Genomic DNA, 25,328 nt, shown 5'->3' on the forward strand with positions numbered 1-25,328 from the left:
TAAACTGAGGCCTAGTATATGCAAAAGATCCCTGGCACTATTCAAAGTATAGCATGGGAGTCCTCCCTGGTGTCCTGGTCATTAGTTATCCCTCAGCCATCATCATTAAAGTAGATTCTCTGGTCATTATCACATTGCTGTTTGTGGGAGCTTGCTGTGTTCAAATTGGCTTCTGCGTTTTCTACATTACAACAGTGGCCTTGCTTCAGAAGTAATTAATTGTCTGTAGAATGCTTTGTGATACCTCAGTCTGTGAAAGGCGCTATATAAAAACAAGCTTTTTTTCTCCTATCGCACTTGTGAGGACTCTGACAGACTTAGATCGAGCCTTCTTTGATTGGAATGAAGCTGCATTTGTCATTTGTTACCCACACATCAAACAAAATAAAGACTTAAACATGAACACATTTGTAATTTTGGTTCAGAATTGCAAACAATTTATGCCACTCGTGACCACTTGTCTTGCCCCCACCTCCCCCCCAACAGTGTCATCTTGGTAAAGACAGCTCCTTTAAGCCAACATGGAGCATTTATCTAAAAGAGAGGTGAGCTTGTGACCTTCAGGGACTGTTTGTTGTGCCAGTATTATTTGAGCAGCCATCACTTTTCAATCAATCCTATCCCATAATTGGAATGATGATCAGCAGCACTCACAAAACCAGGACTTTCTAAATCCTTGGTGCAGAAACTCACTGCCAGACACACAGCCCTTCCTGTTGGCAATGTCTGTTCAACTGCATGGTATTTGTTTTGTCCACACGTATGGACAATTTTACAAAGGTGTTGAACCGCATTGAGGGCAGGGTAGATGTTTTACCCTTGCTGGCATATGACAGACAATTGACGGGACAAAAACAAAGTTTTGATACGAATCAGTGAGGAAAAATCAAAGAACCCTCAGAAATCAGAACTTCACTCAACACTGGAGAAATTTGGGGTGGGGTTATAAAAGTCAAGGACAATGGGTATGAAAAATTCTCAATTCTTTAGATTGTGTGCGCAATGCAGGACTCGGAATACTTTATCCTTGCTGCTTGTGGTAACAAGCCTAGATGGGGCCTTCTTCATATTGTCAGCAATAAGATATGGGCAATTCTCACAAGCCTCGGGCCACTCGTATGAATAGACCTCACAAAAGATTTATGAATCTAAGCTTTGTCCACCTTAATTAGTAATCCAGGTTAAAGGCTAGGTCAGAGGCCCCCTGGGTATCGATGACTGATGTGTTAAAGGAATTCAAGGCTTCATACTGAAAAGGAAACTGGGCTCTTTTAAGATTTAATAATTTTGTGACCCTGGGTTAACCATTAAAATAACTAATGTGGTGTGCATCAAAAATAACAAATAGAATAGAAACACGTGTTTTTATTTTGTTGCTGGATGAACCTAAAAATGTTTCACCTCTCATGAAGTGAAGTACGTAGCAGGGTTAGAGAGTTCACTTTGAGCAGCCAAACTGATTCAGGCCTCCCCTCCTCCCGAGCTTTGTAACCTCCCACAACCCTCCGAGATCAGATCCCCGTTCCTCTCATTCTGACCTCTTGCTCCACCGTTGACAGCCGTGTTCTCAACTGCCCAGGCTTTAAGCTCCGGAGGGAGGGAATCCAGAGCTTCGGGTCTAGGAAGCTGAAGACTTCCAAAATGGTAGAGCGATTAAAATCGGGATGCGCAAGAAGCCGGAATTGGACAGACACAGAGGTCTCAGGGGGTTGTAGGGTTGGACGAGGTTATGGAGATAGGGAGGAGGTGAGGTCAGACAGGGATTTGAAAGCGAGGATGAGAATTTTTAAACTGAGGTGTTGTCGGACTGGGAGCCAATGTAGGCCAGTGAGCACAGGAATGATGGATGAACGGGATATGATGCAAGTTCGGATATGGGTAACCTGTATATTACTGAAATCCATCAGTATCTAAACTCCCAGCTTATGTAAATCAATCCTTCTGTGATTGAAAATTCAGAGCTTCAGACAGATAGAAAACATTTTAAATATGCATGTGTGAAGTTAAGAAGCTCTGTGAGCTACATACTGAAACACTCTGTGGCTCTCTTCCTTTTGATCTGGATGCACGTTGTGCATTGCAACCTGACTTTTGCCTCCAGCTATACTGTGGGTGAGTCACTAGACTAGACCAGACTGTGTTCTCAGAATGGCCACGTCAGGACAGGAAGAATTGACCCTGGTATGGAAAGCACAACCATGAGGGACAGTGGATGCAGATTCAATTGTGACTTCTGAAAGCAAACTGGACAATTACTGGAAAAGGAATATTCAAGGCCATGGTGTAAGATTAGGGGAAGGGAGTAATTTTTTAAAATTCTTTCACAGGACATGGGTGTCACTGGCTAGGCCAGCACTTTTACTGCCCATCTCTAATTGCCCTTGAGAAGGTGGTGGTGAGCTGCCTTTTTGAACCGCTGCAGTCCATGTGGTGTAGGAACACCCACAGTGCTTTTAGGGAGGGAGTTCCAGGATTTTGACCCAGCGACAGTGAAGGACCGGCGATATATTTCCAAGTCAGGATGGTGAGTGGCTTGGAGGTGATGGTGTTTCCATGTGTCTCCAGCACTTGTCCTTCTAGGTGGTAGAGGGCGCAGGTTTGGAAGGTGCTGTTGAAGGAGCCTTGGTGAGTTGCTGCAGTGGATCTTGTAGATGGTCGGCAGCAGCTGTCCCTCAGAATCGAGGATGGCGTTCTATATGGTGCACACTTTGCCACTGTGCATACGTGGTGGATGGGGTGCCAATCAAGCTGGCTGTTTTGTCCTGGATGGTGTCATGTTTCTTGAGTGTTGTTGGGGCTGCACTCATCCAGGCAAGTGGTGAGTATTCCATCACGCTCCTGACTTGGGCCTTGTAGATGGTGGCAGGTTTTCGGGGGTCAGGAGGTGAGTTACTCGCTGCAGGATTCCCAGCCTCTGACCTGCTCTTGTCGCCACAGTCTTTATATGGCTGGTTCAGTTCAGCTTCCGGTCAATGGTAACCCCCCCCCCCAGGATGTTGATTGTGGGGGATTCAGCGAAGGTAATGCCAAGGGAAGATGGTTGGATTCTCTCTTGCTGAAGATGGTCATTGCTGGAACTTACGTGGCACGAATGTTCCTTGCCACTTATCAGCCTAAGCCTGGATATTGTCCAGGTCTTGTTGTATATGGGCGTGGACTGCTTCAGTATCTGAGGAATCGCAAATGGTGCTGAACATTGTGCAATCATCAGCGAACATCCCCACTTCTGACCACAGGACAGAGGGAAGATCACTGATGGATAATGACAGTCACATCAGGACGTGTATCTGTGCTAGAGATTAGTCCCAGAGATGACAAATCATAAACTAACTTGCTCAGTTGGATGAGTGCGAATTGATGCTGTCCATTTTGAGCAGGGCATTGTTGGGGGGGGGTGGTGGTTACTGGGCATGAATCACAAGAGCAGGTGGATGTGTGAAAATGGTGCAGGACATGCTAAAGAGCAGACTCAGTGTTATCTTACAGAATTAGAACTGCAACAAGATCCAAAACTGCAACTAAAGCACCACTTATGCAGAAATGCAGGAGTCAATCCCTATTGATTCACTCCAGATTAACCCATTGTCGATCCCATTGATTTACTTATTTACACAATCCTGGCTTGAGGCCAAACGCTGACTCTGAATGATCATTCCATTTCTCCCTAAAACGCTGCATTTGGTCCCCGTGTCCCATTGTGTAGGTCAATGGGTAATTCATGCCTGGTATTTAGCAGTGCACCATGTACTCTCGGAGTCATAGTCTAGAGCCACGCCAAATGAACTCACCCTTAGTATGGAGTGAAACTAGTCATGAAGCTGTGTCACCTCACAAATGGCTGTAGGAGTTAGTAAACTAGGCTTTGATTCCCTAATCTATCCATCAATCCAAGATTTTAAAATTTTGGGCCACCAACACTTGTTATTCGTATTTCTTTCAATTAGAGCCAGATGAGACATTCAGATATTTGAACTGATCTTTTTTTTTTGTTCCAAGTTAAAGATCATTCCTGTAAAAAGGAAATAGGAATAGAAAAGCAAAATGTTGCGGCCGCTGCTAATGTGAAATAAAATGGCAAATGTTAGAAACACTCAGCAAGTCAGGCAGTGTCTGCGGAGAGAGAAAAAGAGGGGAATTCTCTGGGCCCTGTGATTGATGGTTTGGGTATGGGGTTGTGCCGTGGAAAAGCCCATCGGGATGGCTTCCCCATGTGGTCCCCCCACCGGATGAGTTTCCCAGGAGTGTGCTGCCTCGATGGAGGAGGCAGGGAACGAAGGCCTGAACTGAGGGCCGTTTTCTGAGACCAACGCTGGTTTGCCAGCATCGCAAGGGCCGCCTCCGCTGTGTCAGGTGGCCTGGAAACCCAGCAGGGGCAGTCTCTTGGTGGCAGGTCAGAGGGCCGTCAGATGTTGCTGTGCCGAATGCCGGTATCGTTTCTTAAATTCATTTATGGGAAGTGGGCGTCATTGGCTGGGCCAGCATTTATTGCCTAAATTGCCCTTGGGGTGGTGGTGGCGAGCTGCCTTCTTGAACCGCTGCAGTCCCTGTGGTGTGGGTACACCCACTGTGCTGTTAGGGAGGGAGTTCCAGGCTTTTGATCGAGCAACAGTGAAGGAACGGCGATACATTCCCAAGTCGGGATGGTGAGTGGCTTGGAGGGGAATTTCCAGGTGTTGGTGTTCCTATGTGTCTGCTGTCCTTGTCCTTCTAGATGGTAGCGGTGGTGGGTTTGGAAGGTGCTGCCTAAGGAGGTATCAGGGAAATGCAAAGCTCAGAGGTTCGATTGCAGCTGAATGCAGGAGGGTGGGGAACCAGAGATGTCATCGCACACTCTTGCGATCTTTCGGAGACCAGAGGCGCATGAGGGGTGGCAGCGCGCCCATCGAAAACTAAGAGGCCTATTAAGGCCCTTAAGCAAGCAATTGAGTTGTATTTTTCGCTGCCCACTCAAGCATTTCGTTGGCGGGCAGGCAAATAAGCCAGACGGCCTCTGCATTTTTAACGAAACCTCATCCGTGGGCGGGCTGACATTTCCAATGGTTGTTTAAAAAAAAAACACGAAAAAAAATGTAACATCGTTTTTCACATGCCCCTCTTTGTGTGACTGAGTCACATGTGGGGACATGTTTATATCATTTGTAAAAAGGTTATTTTTGTATTTAAAATCTTCAGCTCTTAGCACGCCTTTCATGCTGGCTGACCATTAATTGGCCAGTGTGAAATTGTGGTCGGAGCCCGATTGAGGGTGGCGATTGGTCTCGCGGCCGTTCCTGGACCCACCTGGCAAGGGGAAATCCTGCCCTTTGAGTCTAAAATACTCCTTTGGACAGACATCTATTACGTTCGGTTAAAGTATTAATTTTGAGAAAAGCACTGAAAATGAGGTTTTGCTGAGGGTACGTGTGAACTACCTATTTATATTTTGCTGATGAAGGTGACTTCATAATTCATGTGTTCAAAGTGAGGTGTGAGTCATTTTTACTGGCAAAGTATAAATAGAGATTACATACTTAACTATTACATATCCTATTTATAGCAAAATAGCAGAAAGAATAAATGAGTTTTACAGCATTAGATTTGTTTTACTCTATATCCTGTCTGTTTCAAGACTACTCATCACACCTTTCCCTTATTTCATTCTGCGTTGAGATTCATTTCCAATGTTTCATTACCTCCAGATACATGACTTCTTTTCACTTCTGCAACTCCACCTCCATTTTCCCTCAAACTCCCTCATCCCCTTCCTGCCCAACTCACCCACCAACCTGTCCTCACAGACATCCACCAGCTCCCTGTCTATCAATGTACTGAATACAACCCTCTCCATATACTTGCCCCAAACCCAGCCCTGCTTCTTTAGTCTTTCACACCCATGCCTAGATCCATGTGCTCCAGTGTTCAGACATGATGTCCAACCTTTAGCCACTCAGTTCTGCTCTCTGGAACCAGCACATTCCCTGTCACCCCATTCCCCTTCCCTCGCACCCCTCCCCACCAAACCTCATCCACCAAATCTTGCTTCTTCTCTCTCACCTTTGAACTACATTTTCTCTTTGCCCGAGGCTTTGGTTATCCCTTCTTCTGTGATTCATAGAATGATACAGCACAGAAGGAGCCCATTTGGCCCATAATACCTATGCCTGCTCTTTGAAAGAGCTACTCTATTGAAATAGCTACCAGAGATGCAGTATGAATATGAGGTGACGAGATGTTTTGTACTTTACACACTGAAGTTAAGCAGCTTCTTGAAGCCACAGGAATCCACCATTACATCAAAGTAGTTAGTTCTGATCTCACTGAAGTGTGGCACATAATCATCTCATTTTAATTCCTCGATAGAACGTTGTTTTTCATATGTAAAGGGTAACATGCTTTAAGTGTGATTTCCAGTTTCTTATTTCAACTGCATCAAATACTAAATTTGGAAGGGAGTGATTTATATAATTGTACAGCAGGGATTTCAGGAAAACCAAACAGGTTGTTCTCAGCTGGGAGTTTTCATAATTCCAACAGTCCTGATTTTATATATTTTTTACTATGATTCCCAGCAGTCCAATCATGCCAGGAAAGGATGTTCCAAAAGTTTCAAAAAATGGTCTCTGTTTTTTTTTGGAGTCAGGGTGACTCCAGGGTGAAGTGCTTAGAGAAAAGTCAGCCCTCGTACCCATGTGGCAGGAGTGTGATCCAACAGTCGTACCTCAGAACTCCAAAGTGCCCTCGGGCGTAGCTGCTTGACCAATCTGACTCACTGATAGAAGATGGAGCAGTCAAGCTGTCACTGAAGGGTGAAATTCTTCCAGCATAACAACAAACATGGCAACAAAATACATTGGCGATCACACCCTCAGCTGCCTGGCCCTGCTCTCGAATTCCCTCCCTTAGCCTCTCTTACCTCCCTCACCTCTTTTAGAGTGTTCCTTATAATCTACCCCTTTGTGTAGTGTTGAATTGTTCTGTGCTTGATCAGGCGAGTCTGTTTACAATTAATGTTAACTGTGCTCGACTGGTTAAGCCTGGCTGTGGACTCAGAGAAAAGTAAACAATGCTGTGGAAAGAGCAGGAAGCCAGAGCTAGAAGCATGGAGCAGACATTTTAGAGCACTGTGAATAAAACGTGTTACATATGTAGAAACTAGCGTCATCTCTACAAAAATCTGGGATATAAAATATATACACTTTGACCAAACTTTGGGTCACCTGTCCTGATATCGCCTTACGTGGCTCGATTGGTCAAACTTTGTTTGATAAATGCTTCTGTGAAGTTGCTTGGGGCATTGTGCTGTGCTAAAGGTGCTATATAAATGCTGCTGTTGTTGGAGGGATCAACCTGATATTCTTCCAACTCAACTCCCCACAGCCCAATGCATCAATACTTCAGATGGTTGAATGATTCTAAGCTGGGCAAGTGAAAGGAAGCCCCCTGATGGATTACCCAGCTTAGGGTCAAACACATTTTGTAGAGTTAGGCGTCATTCTATTTATTTAACCAGTTGGTGGATGTCAATTTGATTGGTATACAGACGACTGGTTGCCCTGAATCAAGTGCCTTGATTTGATTCAGTGTTACTTCACTGCACGTGCAAAACATCTCGTATAATTCAGTATCATTGCTCAAGATTTATAAGTAAAATAATTTATCCTGGCATTTGTTGAATTGTAAAAGTCAATAAAATCAAAGGTTATCAATGCCCCAAAGCTATAGTGAAGCTCTGAGCAAGCAGCTCAACCTCTCTGGGCTGTTTCACTGTGGGAGCACGCACCCATTCAAAAAGATAAAGGTGAGTTGTTGTTTTATGCCATCAGTAACATGATGTAAAAGGCAAACTGTCAAATACCGAAACCATTCAACCTTAAATCCTAGAATGATACAACACAGAAGGAGGCTGTTCGACCCATCATGCCTGTGCTACCTCTTCGAAAGAGCCACCCAATTAATTCCACTCTTCTTCACTTTCCGCATGGACCTGAAAATTCTTCCTTTTCAGTTCCTCCTTTAAGTTCCTCTTTTATTCGTTCGTGAGATATGGGCATACTGCCCATCTCATTTGCCCTTTGAGAAGGTGGTGGGTGAGCTGCCTTCTTGAACCGCTGCAGTCCCTGTGGTGTAGGTACACCCACAGTGCTTTTTTTTTTATTCAGTCACAGGATGTGGGTGTCGCTGGCTGGGTCAGCATTTATTGCCCATTCCTAATTACCCCTTGAGAAGGTGGTGGTGAGCTGCCTTCTTGAACCGCTGCAGTCCCTGTGGTGTAGGCACACCTACAGTGCTGTTAGGGAGGGTGTTCTAGGATTTTGACTCAGTGACAGTGAAGGAATGGCGATATACTTCCAAGTCAGGATGGTGAGTGGCTTGGAGGGGAACTTGCAGGTGGTGGTGTTCCCATGTATCTGCTGCCTTTGTCCTACTTCCACCATCCTTTTAGGCTGCGCATTCCAGATTACAACAACTCACTGTGTAAAAAGAAAATTCCCTTTATCTTCCTCTTTTCTGGTCCTTTTGCCAATTATTTTAAAATAATCCGTTAAAGTAGCTGGTGGAATAATGTGGGGCAAATTAGGCATCCAAGCCAGAATCATATGTCCCATCATGTTCAGTTTGAAAGGGCACACTGTATATGGAAAGCAGAGTGGTTATCAGTTATTATTTAGAGATATTATTTTTGCTGATGTAAGTAATTCTGGCATTTGGGGATTAAAATTTGCATTCAGATATCCGACAGCACAGGAGAGCTAAAATTGTTAACTCTGTATATTTGTATTGTCAATGGCATTCTGAATGATTTATGAACTATCAGAATTTAATTTGACTGTTTTTCACTGGTGATTGCAAACAAGCCTTGTCCCCACCCATATAGCTCAATCTCAAGATGAAACCCGCCTCGACAGATTAAGGCTCTCTATTTATGCTCCACCATGATTGATTGACATCCTTAAACGCGGTGAGGAAATATTGTTTGCAAATGAGTCCTCTGTAGACTACATAATTCAATTGGTGGATGAACTGTCAGCTTTCGAGGTATTATATGTGAAAGTAGTTATTAGCTTGAGAATGTGAATTTGGATAAAAACAATGAATTTCAGGCTTCAGTTGTGAACTGTTAAGGCAGTTGTCGTTCCCCCATTTTTCTTCTGGACCAACTTGTTGGGGGACTGTTGACCCTGTGGGACCGGGCTCACCTGATACCACGCTAACTCAGAGCTTTGGTCGGACCTCACCAGGAGCATGGCGTTCAGCCCTGGGCAGCACAATCCAAGAAGAATATGTTGGCCTCAGAGGGAGCGGATGCATAAGACCATAAGACATAGGAGCAGAAATTAGGCCATTCGGCCCATCAAGTCTTCTCCGCCATTCAATCATGGCTGATAAGTTTCTCAACCCCATTCTCCCGCCTTCTCCCCGTAACCTTTGATCCCCTTACCAATCAATAACCTATCTATCTCGGTCTTAAATACACTCAATGGCCTGGCCTCCACAGCCTTCTTTGGCAATGAATTCCATAGATTCACCACTCTCTGGCTAAAGAAGTTTCTCCTCATCTCTGTTCTAAAAGGTCTTCCCTTTACTCTGAGGCTGTGCCCTCGGGTCCTAGTCTTTCCTACTAATGGAAACATCTTCCCCACGTCTACTCTATCCAGGCCTTTCAGTATTCTGTAAGTTTCAATCAGATCCCCCCTCATCCTTCTAAACTCCATCGAGTATAGACCCAGAGTCCTCAAACGTTCCTCATATGTTAAGCCTTTCATTCCTGGGATCATTCTCATGAACCTTCTCTGGACCCTCTCCAGGGCCAGCACATCCTTCCTGAGATACGGGGCCCAAAATTGCTCACAATATTCTAAATGTGGTCTGACCAGAGCCTTTTAAAGCCTCAGCAGCACATCCCTGCTTTTATATTCTAAGTCCTCTCGAAATAAATGCCAACATTGCATTTGCCTTCCTAACTACTGACTCAACCTGCAAATTAACCCTAAGAGAATTCTGGACTAGGACTCCCAAGTCCCTTTGCACTCCAGATTTCTGAATTCTCTCCCCATTTAGAAAATAGTCTATGCCTCTATTCTTCCTACCAAAGTGCATGACCTCACACTTCCCCACATTGTATTCCATCTGCCACTTCTTTACCCATTCTCCTAACGTGTCTAAATCCTTCTGCAGCCTCCCCACCTCCTCAATACTATCTGTCCCTCCACCTATCTTTGTATCATCTGCAAACTTAGCCAGAACGCCCTCAGTTCCTTCATCTAGATCATTAATATATAAAGTGAAAAGTTGTGGTCCCAACACTGACCCCTGCGGAACTCCACTAGTCACCGGCCGCCATCCTGAGAAGGACCCCCTTATCCCCACTCTCTGCCTCCTGCCAGACAGCCAATCTTCTATCCATGCTTGTATCTTGCCTCTAACACCATGGGCTCTTATCTTACTGAACAGCCTCCTGTGCAGCACCTTGTCAAAGGCCTTCTGGAAGTCCAAGTAGATAACATCCTTGGCTCTCCTTTGTCTAACCTACTCGTTACCTCCTCAAAGAATTCTAACAGGCATGACCTCCCCTTGATGAAACCATGCTGACTTTGCCCTATTTTACCATGCACTTCCAAGTATTCTGAAATATCATCCTTAATAATGGACTCTAAAATCTTACCAACGACCGAGGTCAGGCTAATCGGCCTGTAATTTCCCGTCTTTTGCCTCACTCCCTTCTTAAACGGGGGGTTACATTAGTGATTTTCCAGTCCTCTGGGACCCTCCCTGACTCCAGTGATTCCTGAAAGATCACCACTAACGCCTCCACTATCTCTTCAGCTATCTCCTTCAGAACTCTGGGGTGTAATCCATCTGGTCCAGGTGATTTATCCACCATCAGACCTTTCAGTTTTCCTAGCACCTTCTCCTTGGTAATGGCCACCATACTCACCTCTGCCCCTCGACTCTCTTGAACTTTGGGGATGTCACTCGTGTCTTCCACTGTGAAGACTGAAGCAAAGTACCTATTCAGTTCCTCCGCCATTTCTTTGTTCCCCACTACTACTTCTCCAGCGTCATTTTCCAGCGGCCCAATGTCCACCTTTGCCTCTCTCTTACCCATTATATATCTAAAAAAACCTCTTGCAATCTTCTTTTATATTACTGGCTAGTTTACCCTCGTATTTAATCTTCTCCCTCCTTATTTCTTTTTTAGTTGTCCTCTGTTGGTCTTTGTAGGCTTCCCAATCCCTTGGTTTCCCACTGCTCTTCACCGCAGCATGGGTTTGCCAGAATAACACCAGAACATAAAGAGTTAAATTATGAGGAGTGGCTGCATGAACCTGGCATCTTTCCCTTGTAATTTGATGACTGAGAGGTGACTTAATCGAGGTGTTTAATGGGATTGGAGACAGAGAGGATATTGAGAAACTGTTTTGTCCAGTGGGGGGAATTCAGAACGTAGCCTCAATATTGGAGCTACACTATTCAGGAGTAAAGACAGGTTGCATCTTTCGTGCAAAGCTTATTAGGAACCCGGGCTGCTCTCCCTCCAAAGATGCTGGGTGCTGGAACTATTGATATTTCCCAGATTGAGATTGGTAGATTTATGCTAAAGCAAGGGTATGGAGTGCAATAGGGCAAAAGCAAGTCAGTGGAGTTAAGATACAGATCAGCCATGGTCTAAACGAATGGTGGAACAGGCATGAGGGACTGGTCTTGGCCCCGTGTTCCGAATACCTCTTCAAAATAAGATCAAAGTACTGGGGTACTCAGTGACCTTCTATCATACATAAAATAGTTACAATGCCAAGTGAGCAGCCAGATGCTGTGCCTAATACTGCACAGTATTTCACATAGAATTATCACAACATTGCATCTCTGGCAACCAACCAGTGACTTGATGGACAGTTGGTACCTCCAGCAACTCTGCTCCTCCCTGTGTTGAAATATTGGGCTGCATTTTATGCTGGGCATGTTTTAGCACCTGGATCATTCTTGAAATTTTAATAAATTTATTTGTTCATGGGATGTGGGCATCACTGGCTGGGCCAGCACTTATTGCCCATCCCTAATTGTCCTTGAGAAGGTGGTGGTGAGCTACCTTTGTGAACTGCTGCAGTCTGCATGGTGTAGGGCTGTTAGGGCAGGAGTTCCAGTGGCAGAAAAGGTGATGTAGTTCCAAGTCAGGATGGTGTGCGGCTTGAAGGTGGTGTTCCCATGTGTCTGCTACCCTTGTCTTTCATGATGGTAAGGGTTGTGGGTTTGGAAGGCACTGTCGAAGGAGCCTTGGTGAGCTGCTGCAGTGCACCTTGCAGGTGGTACACACCGTTGCAATGGTAGTGGAGGGCATGAATGTTTAAGGTGGCGGATGGGGTGCCAGTCAAATGGGCTGCTTTGTCCTGGTGTCGAGCTTCTTGAGCGTTGTTGGAGCTGCACTCACCCAGGCAAGTGGAGAGTATTCCATCACACTCCTAACTTGTGCCATGTAGATGGTGGACAGGCTTGGGGGAGTCAGAAGGTGAGTTATTCTCTGCAGAATTCCCAGTCTCTGACCTGCTCTTGTAGCCACAGTATTTATATGGCTGGTTCAGTTCAGCTTCTGGTCAATGGTAACCACCAAGATGCTGATAGTGGGGGATTCGACGAAGGTAATGCCATTGACTGTCAAGAAGGGATGGTTAGATTCTCATTTGTTACAGATGGCCATTGCCTGGCACTTGTGTGGTACGAATGTTCCTTGCCACTTATCAGCCAAAACCTGAATATATTTCTCAGCATCACACCAGACAGTGCATTTTCCACAATATTTTTTCTGTATTTAAGTACCTTTTCTCTCTCAGTCTTATGTTCTCTTTTATTCTGTCTCTCTCCTCTCTATATATCTGTCTGTCACACTTGTCTGTTTCAGTCTATGTCTGTCTTTGTTACCCTCCCTTTCTGTATCTCTTTGTGACTGTCTGCCTGTGTCTCTCTTTTCTTTCTCTGTCTGGCTCTATCTGTTTCACTTTTTTATTTGTGACTCTCTCTCTCTCTCTGCCATCCCTGCCTCTCTTTCTGCCTCTCTCTCCCGCTCTATGCCCCCACCAGGCGTGTTTTGGGCAGGGGGGGCATGTAGATTAGGGTGGGTGCGGATGTCCATCCCGCCACCTTCCTGCCCATCCCCGAGCTCCCCCCCCCACCCCCATAATACAGGATGTGGGCGGGTGCCAAAATCGGCAGCCACCCACCATATTTAAATCGGTAATCAGGGGTCGATTAGGTTTGTTATCAAGCCAACTGACCCTCACAATATGCTGCCCACGCCATAAAACATTTGGCATCGGCCGTTGGGCGGGAGCGGACAGCTAGATTTTTAACAAAATTCTTCAAAAGGGGTGTTCAATCTTCAGGGCCTGCCCTTTGCTGATCGGAGGGGGGAGGGGTCAGCCCCACCTAAGATCGAAAGATCCTCTTCCTCCCTACTTGCCTGAAACACTCTCCCCTCACCCGTGCACCATCACCCCCACCTCCCCCCCCCCCACCCCCACCCCCCAAAGGGAGGAGCAGAAGTCACACTTGGCCCTTGTTTAGCTGGGTGGGCCAGTGCGGAGCGTGTCGGCTCCACACCAACTTTGCTCCGGGGAGGTGGGAGGTGGGACAGCTGTCCGCCTCCCCCACACACCCCTCCGCCCCTGTATTATTCAGCCCTGTATTTCTCTCTCCCTCTTTATTTCTTCACCAGAGTGGGTTTCAAGTTGCTGTGGGTACACCCACAGCTTTGGCACATGATAAAGTCTGGGTCTGGGAGTGGACAAACAGCACATATCGCAGCGGTTATGGGCCAGAGGCATTTTGTTCCATTGTTCTAACGCACTTCTGGCTGGTGTCTCACATTCTACCTTCCATAAACTTGAGATCATTCAAAGCTCTGCTGCCCGTGGCTTAACTTACAGCAAGTTCCGTTCCCCTATCACTGCTGTACGTGCTGACCTGCATTGGCTCCCAGTCAAGCAAAGCCTTGATTTCGAGATTCCTATCCTTGTTTTCAAATCCCTCCATGTCCTTGCCGAACCCTATCTCTGTAATCTCCTCGAACTCCAAAACCCTCCGACATATCTGCACTCCTCAAAATCTGGCCTCTTGTACGTTCCCAATTATAATCTCTCCACCATTGATTGCTGTGCCTTTGACTGTCTAGGCCCAAACTCTGGAATTCCCTCCCCACATCTCTCTGCCTCTCTACCTCACTTTCCCTCTCTAAGACACTTCTTAAAACCTACCTCTTTGACCCACCTTTGGTCATCTGACTAATATCTCCCGATATGACTTGGCTTCATATTTTGTTTTATAATACCTCTGTAAAACACCTTGGGATGTTTCATTACATTAAATGCGTTGCATAAATATAAACTGTTGTTGCTGAATTAAGTCAACTGATTTCATTATTATTGTATAACTGACAGTGCATCAGAACCTCCTTCACTGTTAAACAAGCAAGATCTAATTGCATAAAATGTACATTTATATTCATTATTCCATTATTATACTGTAGAAATGCTAGATTATTATAGGCATTCTGGGCTTCATTCATTAGTCGCTTGTGAATTGTTGTGAAATCTGTCCCAAGGTGCTAGTCACTGGTAGTAGAAGCAGAAATTAATGCTTCAGTCTGGCAGTTAAAAAATTAAACACTGACGCTTATGTCTCTGAAAGAACATCTAGAGGCAGCGGGATGAAAGAGAAGGGATTCGCACCATTGGATGTTGGCTATTCTGAACCTGGTTTCTAGGGAGTGGGGGATCAATGGAGTAAAACTTCCTTGGGATGAAATTACAATGGGTCTATTACCACAGCGAGTAAAGTAATCTCGAGGGACAGCTTCAACATGTTAGCTTACTACAACTGCGCAACATGACTCCTTGGGGCCAGTTTCACTCAGGTAGCCAATAAGGATATCTGCAACAAGCAGGGTTTCCAACCATCCAGGCTGGCCCTGGAGCCACGGAGTCATTTATGGCACAAAAGGAGGCCATTCAGCTCATCGAGTCTATGCCAGAACTCAAGGTAAATTTCCTGGACTCCACAGTGAGTAACTCAGGAGGGAATTCATAGAGGCATCTAAAAAAAGGAACAGTTTTTTCCCCCCCAATTTTCTTTGTTTATTAGTTTGGAAATGATGGGGAGTGGGAATAAAGGTCATGTGATTGGGTGGGACACTGGGAGGCTGGAAGTCATGTGATGAAACCTGCAGTAATACGCCCAAATGGAGTTGGGAGCCCTGATATGTATGAAGTGGAAAGCGGCACACAGCTACAACAGGGATTGGGGTTAAGAAACATTGTTGGGACAAAACAATGAGATCTTCATCCTGCAGTGACCTGGAAATGATCTGTAATATCTATATCACAGAATCATAGAATTGTTATAGTTCAGAAGGAGGCCATTCAGCCCATTGTGTCTGCACCAGCTCTCCAAATGAACAAGTCGCTTAGTGCCATTCTCCCACCTTCTCCCTGTAACCTTGCACATTCTTCCTTTTTGGATAACAACCTGATTCCCTTTTGAATTCTTCAATTGAACTTGCCAACACCACGCTCTCAGGCAGTGCATTCCAGATCTTAACCACAAACTACGTGAAAAAGTTTATCCACATTTTGCTTTTGCTTCTTTTACCAATTACTTTAAAGCTGTATATCTCATTGATCGATAAGAAGTATCTGACAACAGTTGCCACCTCACCAGAGAGAGGGCATTCGAGGGACAGTGGTGGCGATGGAGGGGGGGATGGGTTTTGCATTGCCCCATTTCCGATCAGAGCATGGTTCATCTTTCTACAGAACCCGGGTGTTCTCTCTGGGAACTCTGTATTGATTGCCAGCTTAGCGAAGAGGTGCCTGATTGGTTCAATAGCCTCAAGCTTTCAGTCTGGAGCAATCCATTAGCCCTCAGTGTGCCTGTAAATCGGGCAATTTAGAGTTCGGGGCTATCGGATTGCTCAATGCATAACACTGATTGCCTGAGCCTCAGCATGTTCTGTTACCTAGCAACTATGTCACTTCGGTAATAGCTGAAATTATCTTGTTTCCTGTCTTTTATTTCTCCGCCCTTATTTTTTAATCTACTACTGACCAGTTAGCAATAAAATATTAAAGGAAAAACAGAACAATTTTAACTATTCCAGCAACGTTAAGTCTCCAAACGAAGTTCAAGACAACAGCAAAAAGGGAGCAGCCAGTCCTAATGCTCTAAAGACAAAACATGAAAACAGAGAGCAATAAAGGGGCGGATTTTCAAAGTGGGGTCAGGAACCCAATAACTGGATGAATTCTGGGCCCCAAACACCCCACCTCAACTGTGCCGCTCTTGTGATGCTAGTTTTAAATGTAAATACCTTAATTGGGCAGGAGATAAACAAGTCAGTCAATTCATGGCGACAAGTGCCTCCAGGAGTTGGGAGCTGCCTGCCTGGATATGCAGGAAGGGTAGGTGGCAGCCATGTTGGGGCCTGCCACTGCCTTACTGAAGAGAACAGGCAGCTGCTCAGATGGACATGGAGGATAAATGATTGCTCAGCAGGGTGACTGGACCAAACCAAGGCGTTGCGCTCATTCCTGCACAGATTGCCTCAGGGCCTGATAAATTCTACCATCAAATTAAAAACTTTCCTTTGGCCGTGTTGAACCTGACAGCTGTATGTGCACTAATGTATGCTGGACTTATTTGGATTTGTTGAAATCAGCTTTAAAACTCGCAATCCCAGCCTCTCAACAGGCTCCTAAGGAGCTCAATGGGCCATTAATTAGTGTTAATTCTCCGTTCCCTCCCCACCCCCAGCCAGCCCTTTCAAAATTTGAAACTGCCCCAGAGACATCAGGATCCAGAGATGACTTCCGGAACTGGGATTTTCAAATCACACCCACGCCAGGTCTCAACCCGGCTGCCATTTGAAATTCCAGCCCAAAGAATCTGAATATATAATCCACATAGTAGTTGAGACAATTGCCCTTCCCCTCCACGCCCCTCCCCCACCGCCCTCCCCCAAATAGATATAGATATGTATAAGAAAAACTGGAAACGGCAAAATAAATGCAATTCGAGCGATCAACGATAAGGAGCCTGAGGCACTTCTCCCAAATGAACAATGTCTAAATGAAGAGAACGCAAAGAGGCAAAATCCAGGAATTCTTGAAACAGAGAGTGAGACAGAGAGGGGCTGTGTTAAAATAAAAACACCCTCTATAACTATTTGAATGTTTAGGCCACATAAGAGCGTTGGAGTTGATCTGGTAGATAATGAGAAACCATTTTGTCGAGTAGAGGAGTCCAGAACAAGAGGGCGTAATGTCATAGGCCATTCGGGGGTGATGTCAGGAAGTACTTCTTAACACAAAGGGGAGTGGAAATCTCTCCTGCTCAAAAATAGTTGAGGCTGGGGGGTCAATTGAAAATTTTAAAAGTGAGGTTAGGGGATATTTGTTGGGTAAGATAATTAAGAGTTACAGACCCAAGGTTGGTAAGTGGAGCTAAGCACCGTTCAACCATGATCTAATTGATTGGCAAATTGAATGGTCTTGAGGGGCTAACTTGCCTCCTTTTGCCCCTATTCTGTTAGCATGACATATTTTGTCCTCAGTTGTACCTGAAAACTGCAAATAAGGTCCTGCAACTGGTGTAGGACACCAATTTGTATATGGAAGCAGCTTCTTGCCTGTTTCTGGTAGGAGTGCTAGGTGGCCATTTATAGACCTGCCTGAAAATCACATCAGGCAGGGTTTGAGTGCCCACAAGGCAGCCACTATTTCCCTGCTTGCTTCAGGTGTTGGGCACCTTGCGAATGATCTAGTGGAATTGTTCTTTGTGTGTGAGGCAGTCAAAAATAGCCCTTTGAGCACTGTGACTCAGCGCACACTGGGACTTGAGCCTGGCTCCTTCTAGGTCAGTGCATTTCTGCTGGTGTCCAATGGGGAGCAGAGACATGGCTTGAACTTAATCGCATTATCCATTCATAATCGCAAAATGTAATAGGTCCTCTTGTCTTGATTTAAATAATGAAGAGCTCTGATTCTCAACCTCATGGGTAGTCTTCACTTCAAGCTCAAGGTACATTCATGATAAAAAAAATGCTGCCCACAGCAACAACAGGGGTTAGACAGTGGAGAGGCAATGGTTGACCTTTACGTTTGCTACCTCCAATCTGATGCCCCCACCTCATCCCCATCTGGTCCTCTCACGATCATCTATCACACTCTGACCGAGGGCTGGACTTTCTGTGTGTTAGTTTGATGTGTCAACCAAAATGGACAAGGGAACCAGAAGGTTAATAATCGAATAGATATGCCTTACATTTGATCCTTCAAAACAATAAACTTCTCAGCCACGGGCCAAAGCTACATCAACACTGGGTGTGCTGGAGCAGGCTGGTTCCACTGGAAAGGCATGGCAGATAAAATGGAGTCTGTGCCAATCAAAGTAAAACCAAGAAACCCATTATATTCGAATGGGATTTCAACGCCTATTTTCAGAAATTGCCAGTGTAGACTGTCAAGTGCCTCTGACTCTTTCCGACCTCTCTGGGCTCATGGACTGTTTGTCAAGTGTCGGTATTTGAGTCTTTGTCAAGCTGTAGGGGGTCTTTCATCCATTGAAATCAATGGACAGACGATCCCAAGGGCCCCACTAATCTCCCCCATCAACTTACTAACGGAGGAACCGAGAGGTGCAAGAGTGATCCCACCTCTCCATATTAAAACCATGAGCTATCCTTCAACCACCCCTCCCCCTTCCTCTCCCTATCACCCTCAAATGTTTTGGGACATATTTATTGTTGCATAAAAGGCATTTTCCATATAGTGATAGCAGTTTTAAGTTGCTGAGTGGATTTGACGTTTTAAGGAGCTGTATTCCTTTAGGTAGCACCATTATATGTTATCACCCATGTGGGTGTGGCCAATTTTTATGGCGAATTGTGTACAATTGGTTGTATTAAAGCTCGACATTTTCACCAAAATATGGTTAATATTGTGGTCCAGTTTATGTGCAAATCTGTAGGTAAACACAGCTTACGAGCATAAGATGGATTTGAAAAATATTGCATGATCTCATGTTTAGCCTAAAGCCGGATTTGCAATGAGTGAACCAAGGAAGGATTAATGCTGGGATTAAGAAACATCTGAATCCTACCTGGGAATTCTGATTTACCACTTGTTTGTACCAGTCGAATTTATAAGCGACGTAAATATTGTGAACTAACAGCAGTGCCTCATGAGCTTCTGCCGTGCTTGATATTTTTCTTCCAGTGGCGTTTTGATACAAGGCAGCAGATCATAGCTTATGCGATAAATGGAATAGTTCCTCTCAAACCGTGTGTCTACAGACATCAGAGCATAGAAGGTTCAGGGGAGATTTAATAGAAGCATTCAAAATCATGAGGGGTGTTGTTAGAGTAGATAGGGAGAAACTCATTCCACTGCAAGAGGGTTGGCAACTAAAGGATACAGATTTAAGATAACTGGCAAAAGAACCAGAGGCGAAATGGGGAGTTTTTTTTTAAATATGCAGCCAGTTGTTACAATCTTGAATACACTGCCTGAAAAGATGGTGGAAATGGAATTGGATGGAGAAACTTGAAGGATAAAATCTGCTGTTGAGATAGGACAGGGTAATGGAACTAATAGAATTACTCTATCAAAGACCTGGTACAGACATGATGAGCTGAATGGCCTCCTTCCTTGCAGTATTAGTGTATGATTCCAAGAATTATTAATATTCAATGAGAATAAATTGATTGCAGGTGGATTCCACTTTTTACTTGACTAGAGTTACATTGTGGTGCAGTGCTAGGTAGAATGTGCTTTAGAATATGCTACATCGTGAACGTTATTTCTTACCCTTTACCTCTTTCTTTTTTCCCTGCAGAAGATGACATCTTTGGGGAACTTCCCGAATTCTTCCCGTCTGATCCTCCGGAGCCCCTTCCCCATTTCCTGATTGAGCCCAGGGATGCGTATATTGTGAAGAATAAGCCAGTGAACCTGTACTGCACGGCTACCCCTGCCACTCAGATCTACTTCAAGTGCAACAGTGAGTGGGTTCATCAGAAGGAGCACACCACTGCAGAACATGTGGATGACACCTCTGGTGGGTCTTCATTAATGTATTCTCATCAGTCATTGTCTCACAAATTGGAGTTTGTACTCTGTAGAAGAAAGAACTTGCATTTGTATATCACCTTTCGCAGCCTCAAGACGCCACAAGGCATTTTACAGACAATTAAGTGTCGAGGCATAAGTAACGCCACAAAACAATTTGTACATAGCAGGATCCTACAAATAGCAATGTAATAATGAACAGATTATCTCTTTTTGTGATGTTAAATATTGGCCTAGGACACCAAAGAGAACTCCCTGCTTTTCTTTGAAGAAATGCCATGGGATCTTTTGCATCCATCAGAGAGGGCAGACAGGGCCTCGTTTTAATGGCTCATCTGAAAGACGGCACCTCTGACAGTGCAACACTCCCTCAGTATTGCACTGGGAGTGTCAGCCTAGATTTTGCACTCAGGTCCTGGAGTGGGACTTGAACCCACGACCTTCTGACTCAGAGGCACCCACTGAGCCACAACTGGCATCAGTGACCTCCTATTGGTGCCCCAGTGCAAGATTAGAACGGTGCTCCCTGCCTGGCTGACTCCATGTAGGAAATATGGCAACTTTCTCTACTTTCACTCTATCAAACCCTTTCATAATTGTAAAGCCCTCTTATCAGCTCTCCACTCAGTCATCTCTTTGTTAAATGGGAGATCCCAGCCTGTTCAATCGTTGAACTTGGATCAAATGATCCAATTCTGTTGTTATATCTATAAATTGCATTGCACGAGTTGCAGCATCAAGCCCAACAACCTGTCAAATCTCATTAATAGTTTTCTCGGGTAAGCAACCAGTAGCAGATTTTTAACTTTCACTGATGTTACTCTGTTTCATTGTGACTCCTTCAGATCTCCATTTCACCCTCCCTCCTCTCCTGCTGCCTCCCCAACCCTCCAGTAAAATATTACAGCTTGCCAGCTAATTGTTGTAATATTTCATCAAAGGATAGCTATATTCAGTTGAAGACGTGTGAAAGTAAAAGAGTTGAACTATCGCAGTTAATCTGTTTCTCTCTTTTAAAGAAATAATGAACAATCTGTTTGGATCAGACGCTTCAACATCCAATATGAGACCACATCTGCTGTTTCAAAATGTTTGATCACACTACTTTCAAGTTGTATGTCAAAACATTTGAATTTACACTCTGGAAGAACTCAAAAGCTTATAAATCTGATCCTATCTATTAAATAAAAATGGCTATTTCAGTTTTTTGAAAGATGCTGTTATCACTATTAGCCTTCAGAATCATGTCCCTTCTCTCCTCCAATTGTGACCTCTTGAGCATCTCCTATTTTTATTGCTCTAATATTGACGGCCGTGCCATCAGCAGCCTGGGCCCCAACCCCTGGCCTTCCATGCTACATCTTTCCAACTCACTCTCCTCTTCTACGTCACTCTTTAAAACCTATCTCTTTAACCAAGCTTTTGGTCACCTGTCCTAATATCTCTTTATGTGGCTCAGTGTCAAATTTTGTTTGAAAACATCCCTGTGAAGTGCTTTGGGACATATTGTTATGTTAAAGGTGCTATATAAATGCAGTTGTGATGTTACTATATAACGTATCATTAATTATGTTGCCTCGGGAGTATGACAATTACAGGGAGTGAGCAGAACTAAGCAAGGATGAGTAATTGGTGTGCAGAACATTGTGTGAGAGAGGATTCAGCCTCAATTTCAGGATTATCTGGGGCTTGTGGAGCATGGAGGCATCAAGGAGATCATTGGAGGATTCTAACCATGAGGCTATAAGGGTTCATCGTTGATATCTTAGTTGAGGATCTCAATCTACTCAGGTTGAAGAGATTGTCATCTTGTTCTGAATTGGATATATATTCTATCAGCATTTCCATCAGATGCCCCAGAAAGCATGGTAGCAAAGAATATACTGTGGAGCACAGGGGCTATGACGTACCCCTGCTTCACACTGCTTATTATCAGAGATCAGTGTATTCAGCACGGTCAGTGACTCTGGCTGTCATTCCATCATCAAACTGCTGTATCAGGTTTATAGCTCTATCGGGACATGCAGGTTTGGCTAAGGCTTTCCACAAGTCCTCTCTCTATTTACTTTGTCAATGGCCTTCATCATGTCAACAAAGGCATATGTTGTTCGTGGCATTTCTCTTGCATTTGCCAAAGGGTGGAGAGATCATGTCACAAGTGTCTCTGTCTTTCCAGAACCCACTTTGACTTTCTGGCAGTACACGTTCTCTAGGTGGCTTACCACTCTGTTGAGTGGAACTTTTACAATCGCACGTAGCGAGATTCCTCTGCGGCTGTCACCCACAGATTTTTCCGTTGTACAAATTAATAATGGCAGCATCCTTGGACTTTTTGTTGATCCCACATTCTGCGATATAATTGTATGAGTTTGATGGTTAGCTGGGGTCCCCCAGCTTTGTACATTTCTCCTGAAATCCCATCTGAGCCTGGAACTTTCCTTGAGGGTAAGGATATGATGGCAATTTGTTAACCTCCACAGCAGAGGGTTTGCTGCCCAGGTTTTCACACTTGGACCCGCTTGGAGGCTTGTCTATAGCTATCTCATTTACTGTGGATGGGCGTGTAAGGACATCCCTGAAGTGCTCAGCCCAGCGTTCTTTGATAACTGTCCTATCATGTCAGGAGAGATGCCCCGTCGGTGCTGAGAATAGATGAATTGCCAATTGAGGAAGGACAATACACAGTCCTCAGGGCTTTATAGAAATTCCTCATCCCATTGAAGCTATCTGGCTTGTTTGGCATCTTGCATCCTCCGTGGTTTCTTTTAGCCCCCCAGGCGTGATTTCTAAGTAGTGGATGTAACTTTGCTGCCCAGTTATGCTCCATATGCTACAGCTTTCTCCTGCAGCAGATCCATAATTTGATCAGAACAATGCAAAAGCAAAATACTGCAGATACTGGATCAGTCATTTGATCATTGTTTTTATCGAACTAGTCTCGATGGTTTCTTCTCTGTGTTCCCAAGACGTCACTGGTAGCTTCCAGAACTTTTGATTTGAAGGTTGACCATGTCACTTCAGCATCATCACCTGGGTTTTCTTCGGAAGGCAGCTGTCCCTCAAGCCTGGGCCTGAGTGGATCACAGCTCTGTGTGGATCCCACTTGCTGAACATCTACCTTTTTTAGGGTCTAATGCGTTTTGGCCTTCCTTTTGGTGAGATAGTAAACTTCATCTTGGAGTGTAGCATCCTTGTGGTCTGTAGAGGACTCCACACCTCTCATAACCTTGGTGATCTCACATCCTTTATGCTATTCTAGCAGATGATGATTAAGTCAACCTGATGTCAATGGAGCATCCAAGTGTTTTTGAACTTTTTCTTTCTAAGGATGATGTTGGTGATTGACACATTTCAGCGGGTGCAAAGACTCAAGAGAAGCATGCCATTGCTGTCACATTCCCTCACACCTTGATTCCCCAGGACATCATCCCGAGGCTGATAGTCAGCTCCTACCTGGCATTGAAATCTCCCATCACAATGAGCTTGTCCTCCCGAGGAGTATTTGCAATAGCTCAGTCCAAGTCCTCATAGAATTTGACCTCGCATCCTCAGGATCAGACATTGTTAGAGCGTATGCGCTGATGGTTGTTGCATACTTGTTGTTCACATGAGCTAAGCTTAGAGTCATGAGGCGATTGTTTATATAACCCTAGAGAGATGGCATACTGGTAATGTCCCTAGACAAGTAATCCTAGCTAGAGATCCAGGCTAATTCTCTGGGGGCATGAGTTCAAATCCTATTAGGGCAACTGGTGGAATTTATATTCAATTAATAAAATCAGGAATTGAAAGCTAGCCTCAGTAATGGTGGCCATGAAACTATGAACGATTGTTGTAAAAATCCTTCTGGTTCTCTAGCATCCTGTAGGAAAGGAAATCTTCCATCCTTACCCCGTCTGAATCTACATGTGACTCCAGATCCCCAGCAATGTGGTTGACTCTTAATGGCTCTCTGAAATGGCCATCAAGCCACTCAACTGAAGGGCAGTTAGGGATGGGTAACAAATGCTGGCCTTGCCAGCAACACCCACATACTATGAAAAAATAAATAAAAAAGGCTTGACAGCAAAGCTGACACCTGCCCTTGCCTCTCGCTCCTCAGCTTTCTATCCAGAAGATAGAACTTAAAACAACAATGTCAGTATCATATCATAGTAACCCCCTGCCAATCTGAGCACTGGGGTCAGGAGCTATCATCCTCTTCAAGTAGAGTCCATATATTCCATGAAGCTAAGTAGATTTCCCATTTTTTCTTCTATGTTGTCTCATCTGCAATATACAGTTGTGTGTGGGTAAATACCAAAGGAGTGAATCTTGGAATATAACAGGAAGTGTGTGAAGGAATCGGTAAGGCGTGTGCACAAGAAACACCAGCGCGTGAGTTGATTACAATGGAGATGGATTGTTCTTGACCGCCCCACTCTCTCAGTCATGCCCATCTTTCCCGGCGGTTTGACAAGTCAAGATGGCCGGAGCTGTGGTCGACTGAGGTGGATGATCTGCGGCACCTCCTGTAACCGTGCTGATGGCTTTACAGTTGTCCTCACAGCTAAGCCGCGATACTTAACAGGGCCATTAAGGGAAAATCGTTTTCTTTGCTACATCCGTCAAGGCAGCTGTTTTTTTGTGCACTTGAAGAAGAGTGATTGGAAATAGGTGTTATCCCTCACCTGGTCCCACATGCTGCGATCACCCATGGTTTGGCATGGGTGTGGCCACTGCTGTGCACAAACAGCTACATGGAGCCACAGGTGAGAGCTGGGTGAGTGTCAAGGACCAGCTATATATGCCCATCCAGTAGAGGGGACTACCTCCAACACACACCCCTAATTGTAAATTAATTTTATATTAATTTTATGCAAGTGGTGGGAATTAACTGGGATTCACTTACGTCCCTATAAATAGGAACAGGCCGAAAGCGTGGTTCTTGGGTGAGGAGGTGCGTGCTTGCAATGTTCGTCTCTGTAAATAAATGTTGATAAAAGTGTGCAAGGATTGGCTCCCGCTCTATCCTTCACCACCTAACTTTCTAGAATAGAACAAAAAAGGTGAGATGGGAATCTTAAGCAGATAGCAAAAAAAGACTTTTGTTCATATAGCGCCTTCCATGAGCTCAGTACATCCCAAAACACTTCATAGCCAATCAAGTACTTTCAAAATGTTGTTACTGTTCTAATATAGGAAAACACAGCAGTCAATTTGCACACAGCAAGGTTCCACACGCATCAGCGTTCT

The 25,328-nt window shown here is 44.7% G+C and overlaps 1 protein-coding gene across 1 annotated transcript in view; it reads left to right on the forward strand.

The window, feature by feature from the left end:
* The window catches only part of LOC121285476 (netrin receptor UNC5C-like), a 373,583-nt gene that overhangs the window by 202,884 nt on the left and 145,371 nt on the right, over nucleotides 1-25,328 (forward strand). The window contains exon 2 of the mRNA XM_041201934.1: nucleotides 19,861-20,082. Coding sequence (XP_041057868.1) covers nucleotides 19,861-20,082 — 222 coding nt within the window. The remainder of the gene's footprint in view (nucleotides 1-19,860; nucleotides 20,083-25,328) is intronic.

The sequence above is a fragment of the Carcharodon carcharias genome, chromosome 1 (genome assembly GCF_017639515.1).
Source record: "Carcharodon carcharias isolate sCarCar2 chromosome 1, sCarCar2.pri, whole genome shotgun sequence".
In the NCBI taxonomy this organism is placed as follows: Eukaryota; Metazoa; Chordata; class Chondrichthyes; order Lamniformes; family Lamnidae; genus Carcharodon; species Carcharodon carcharias.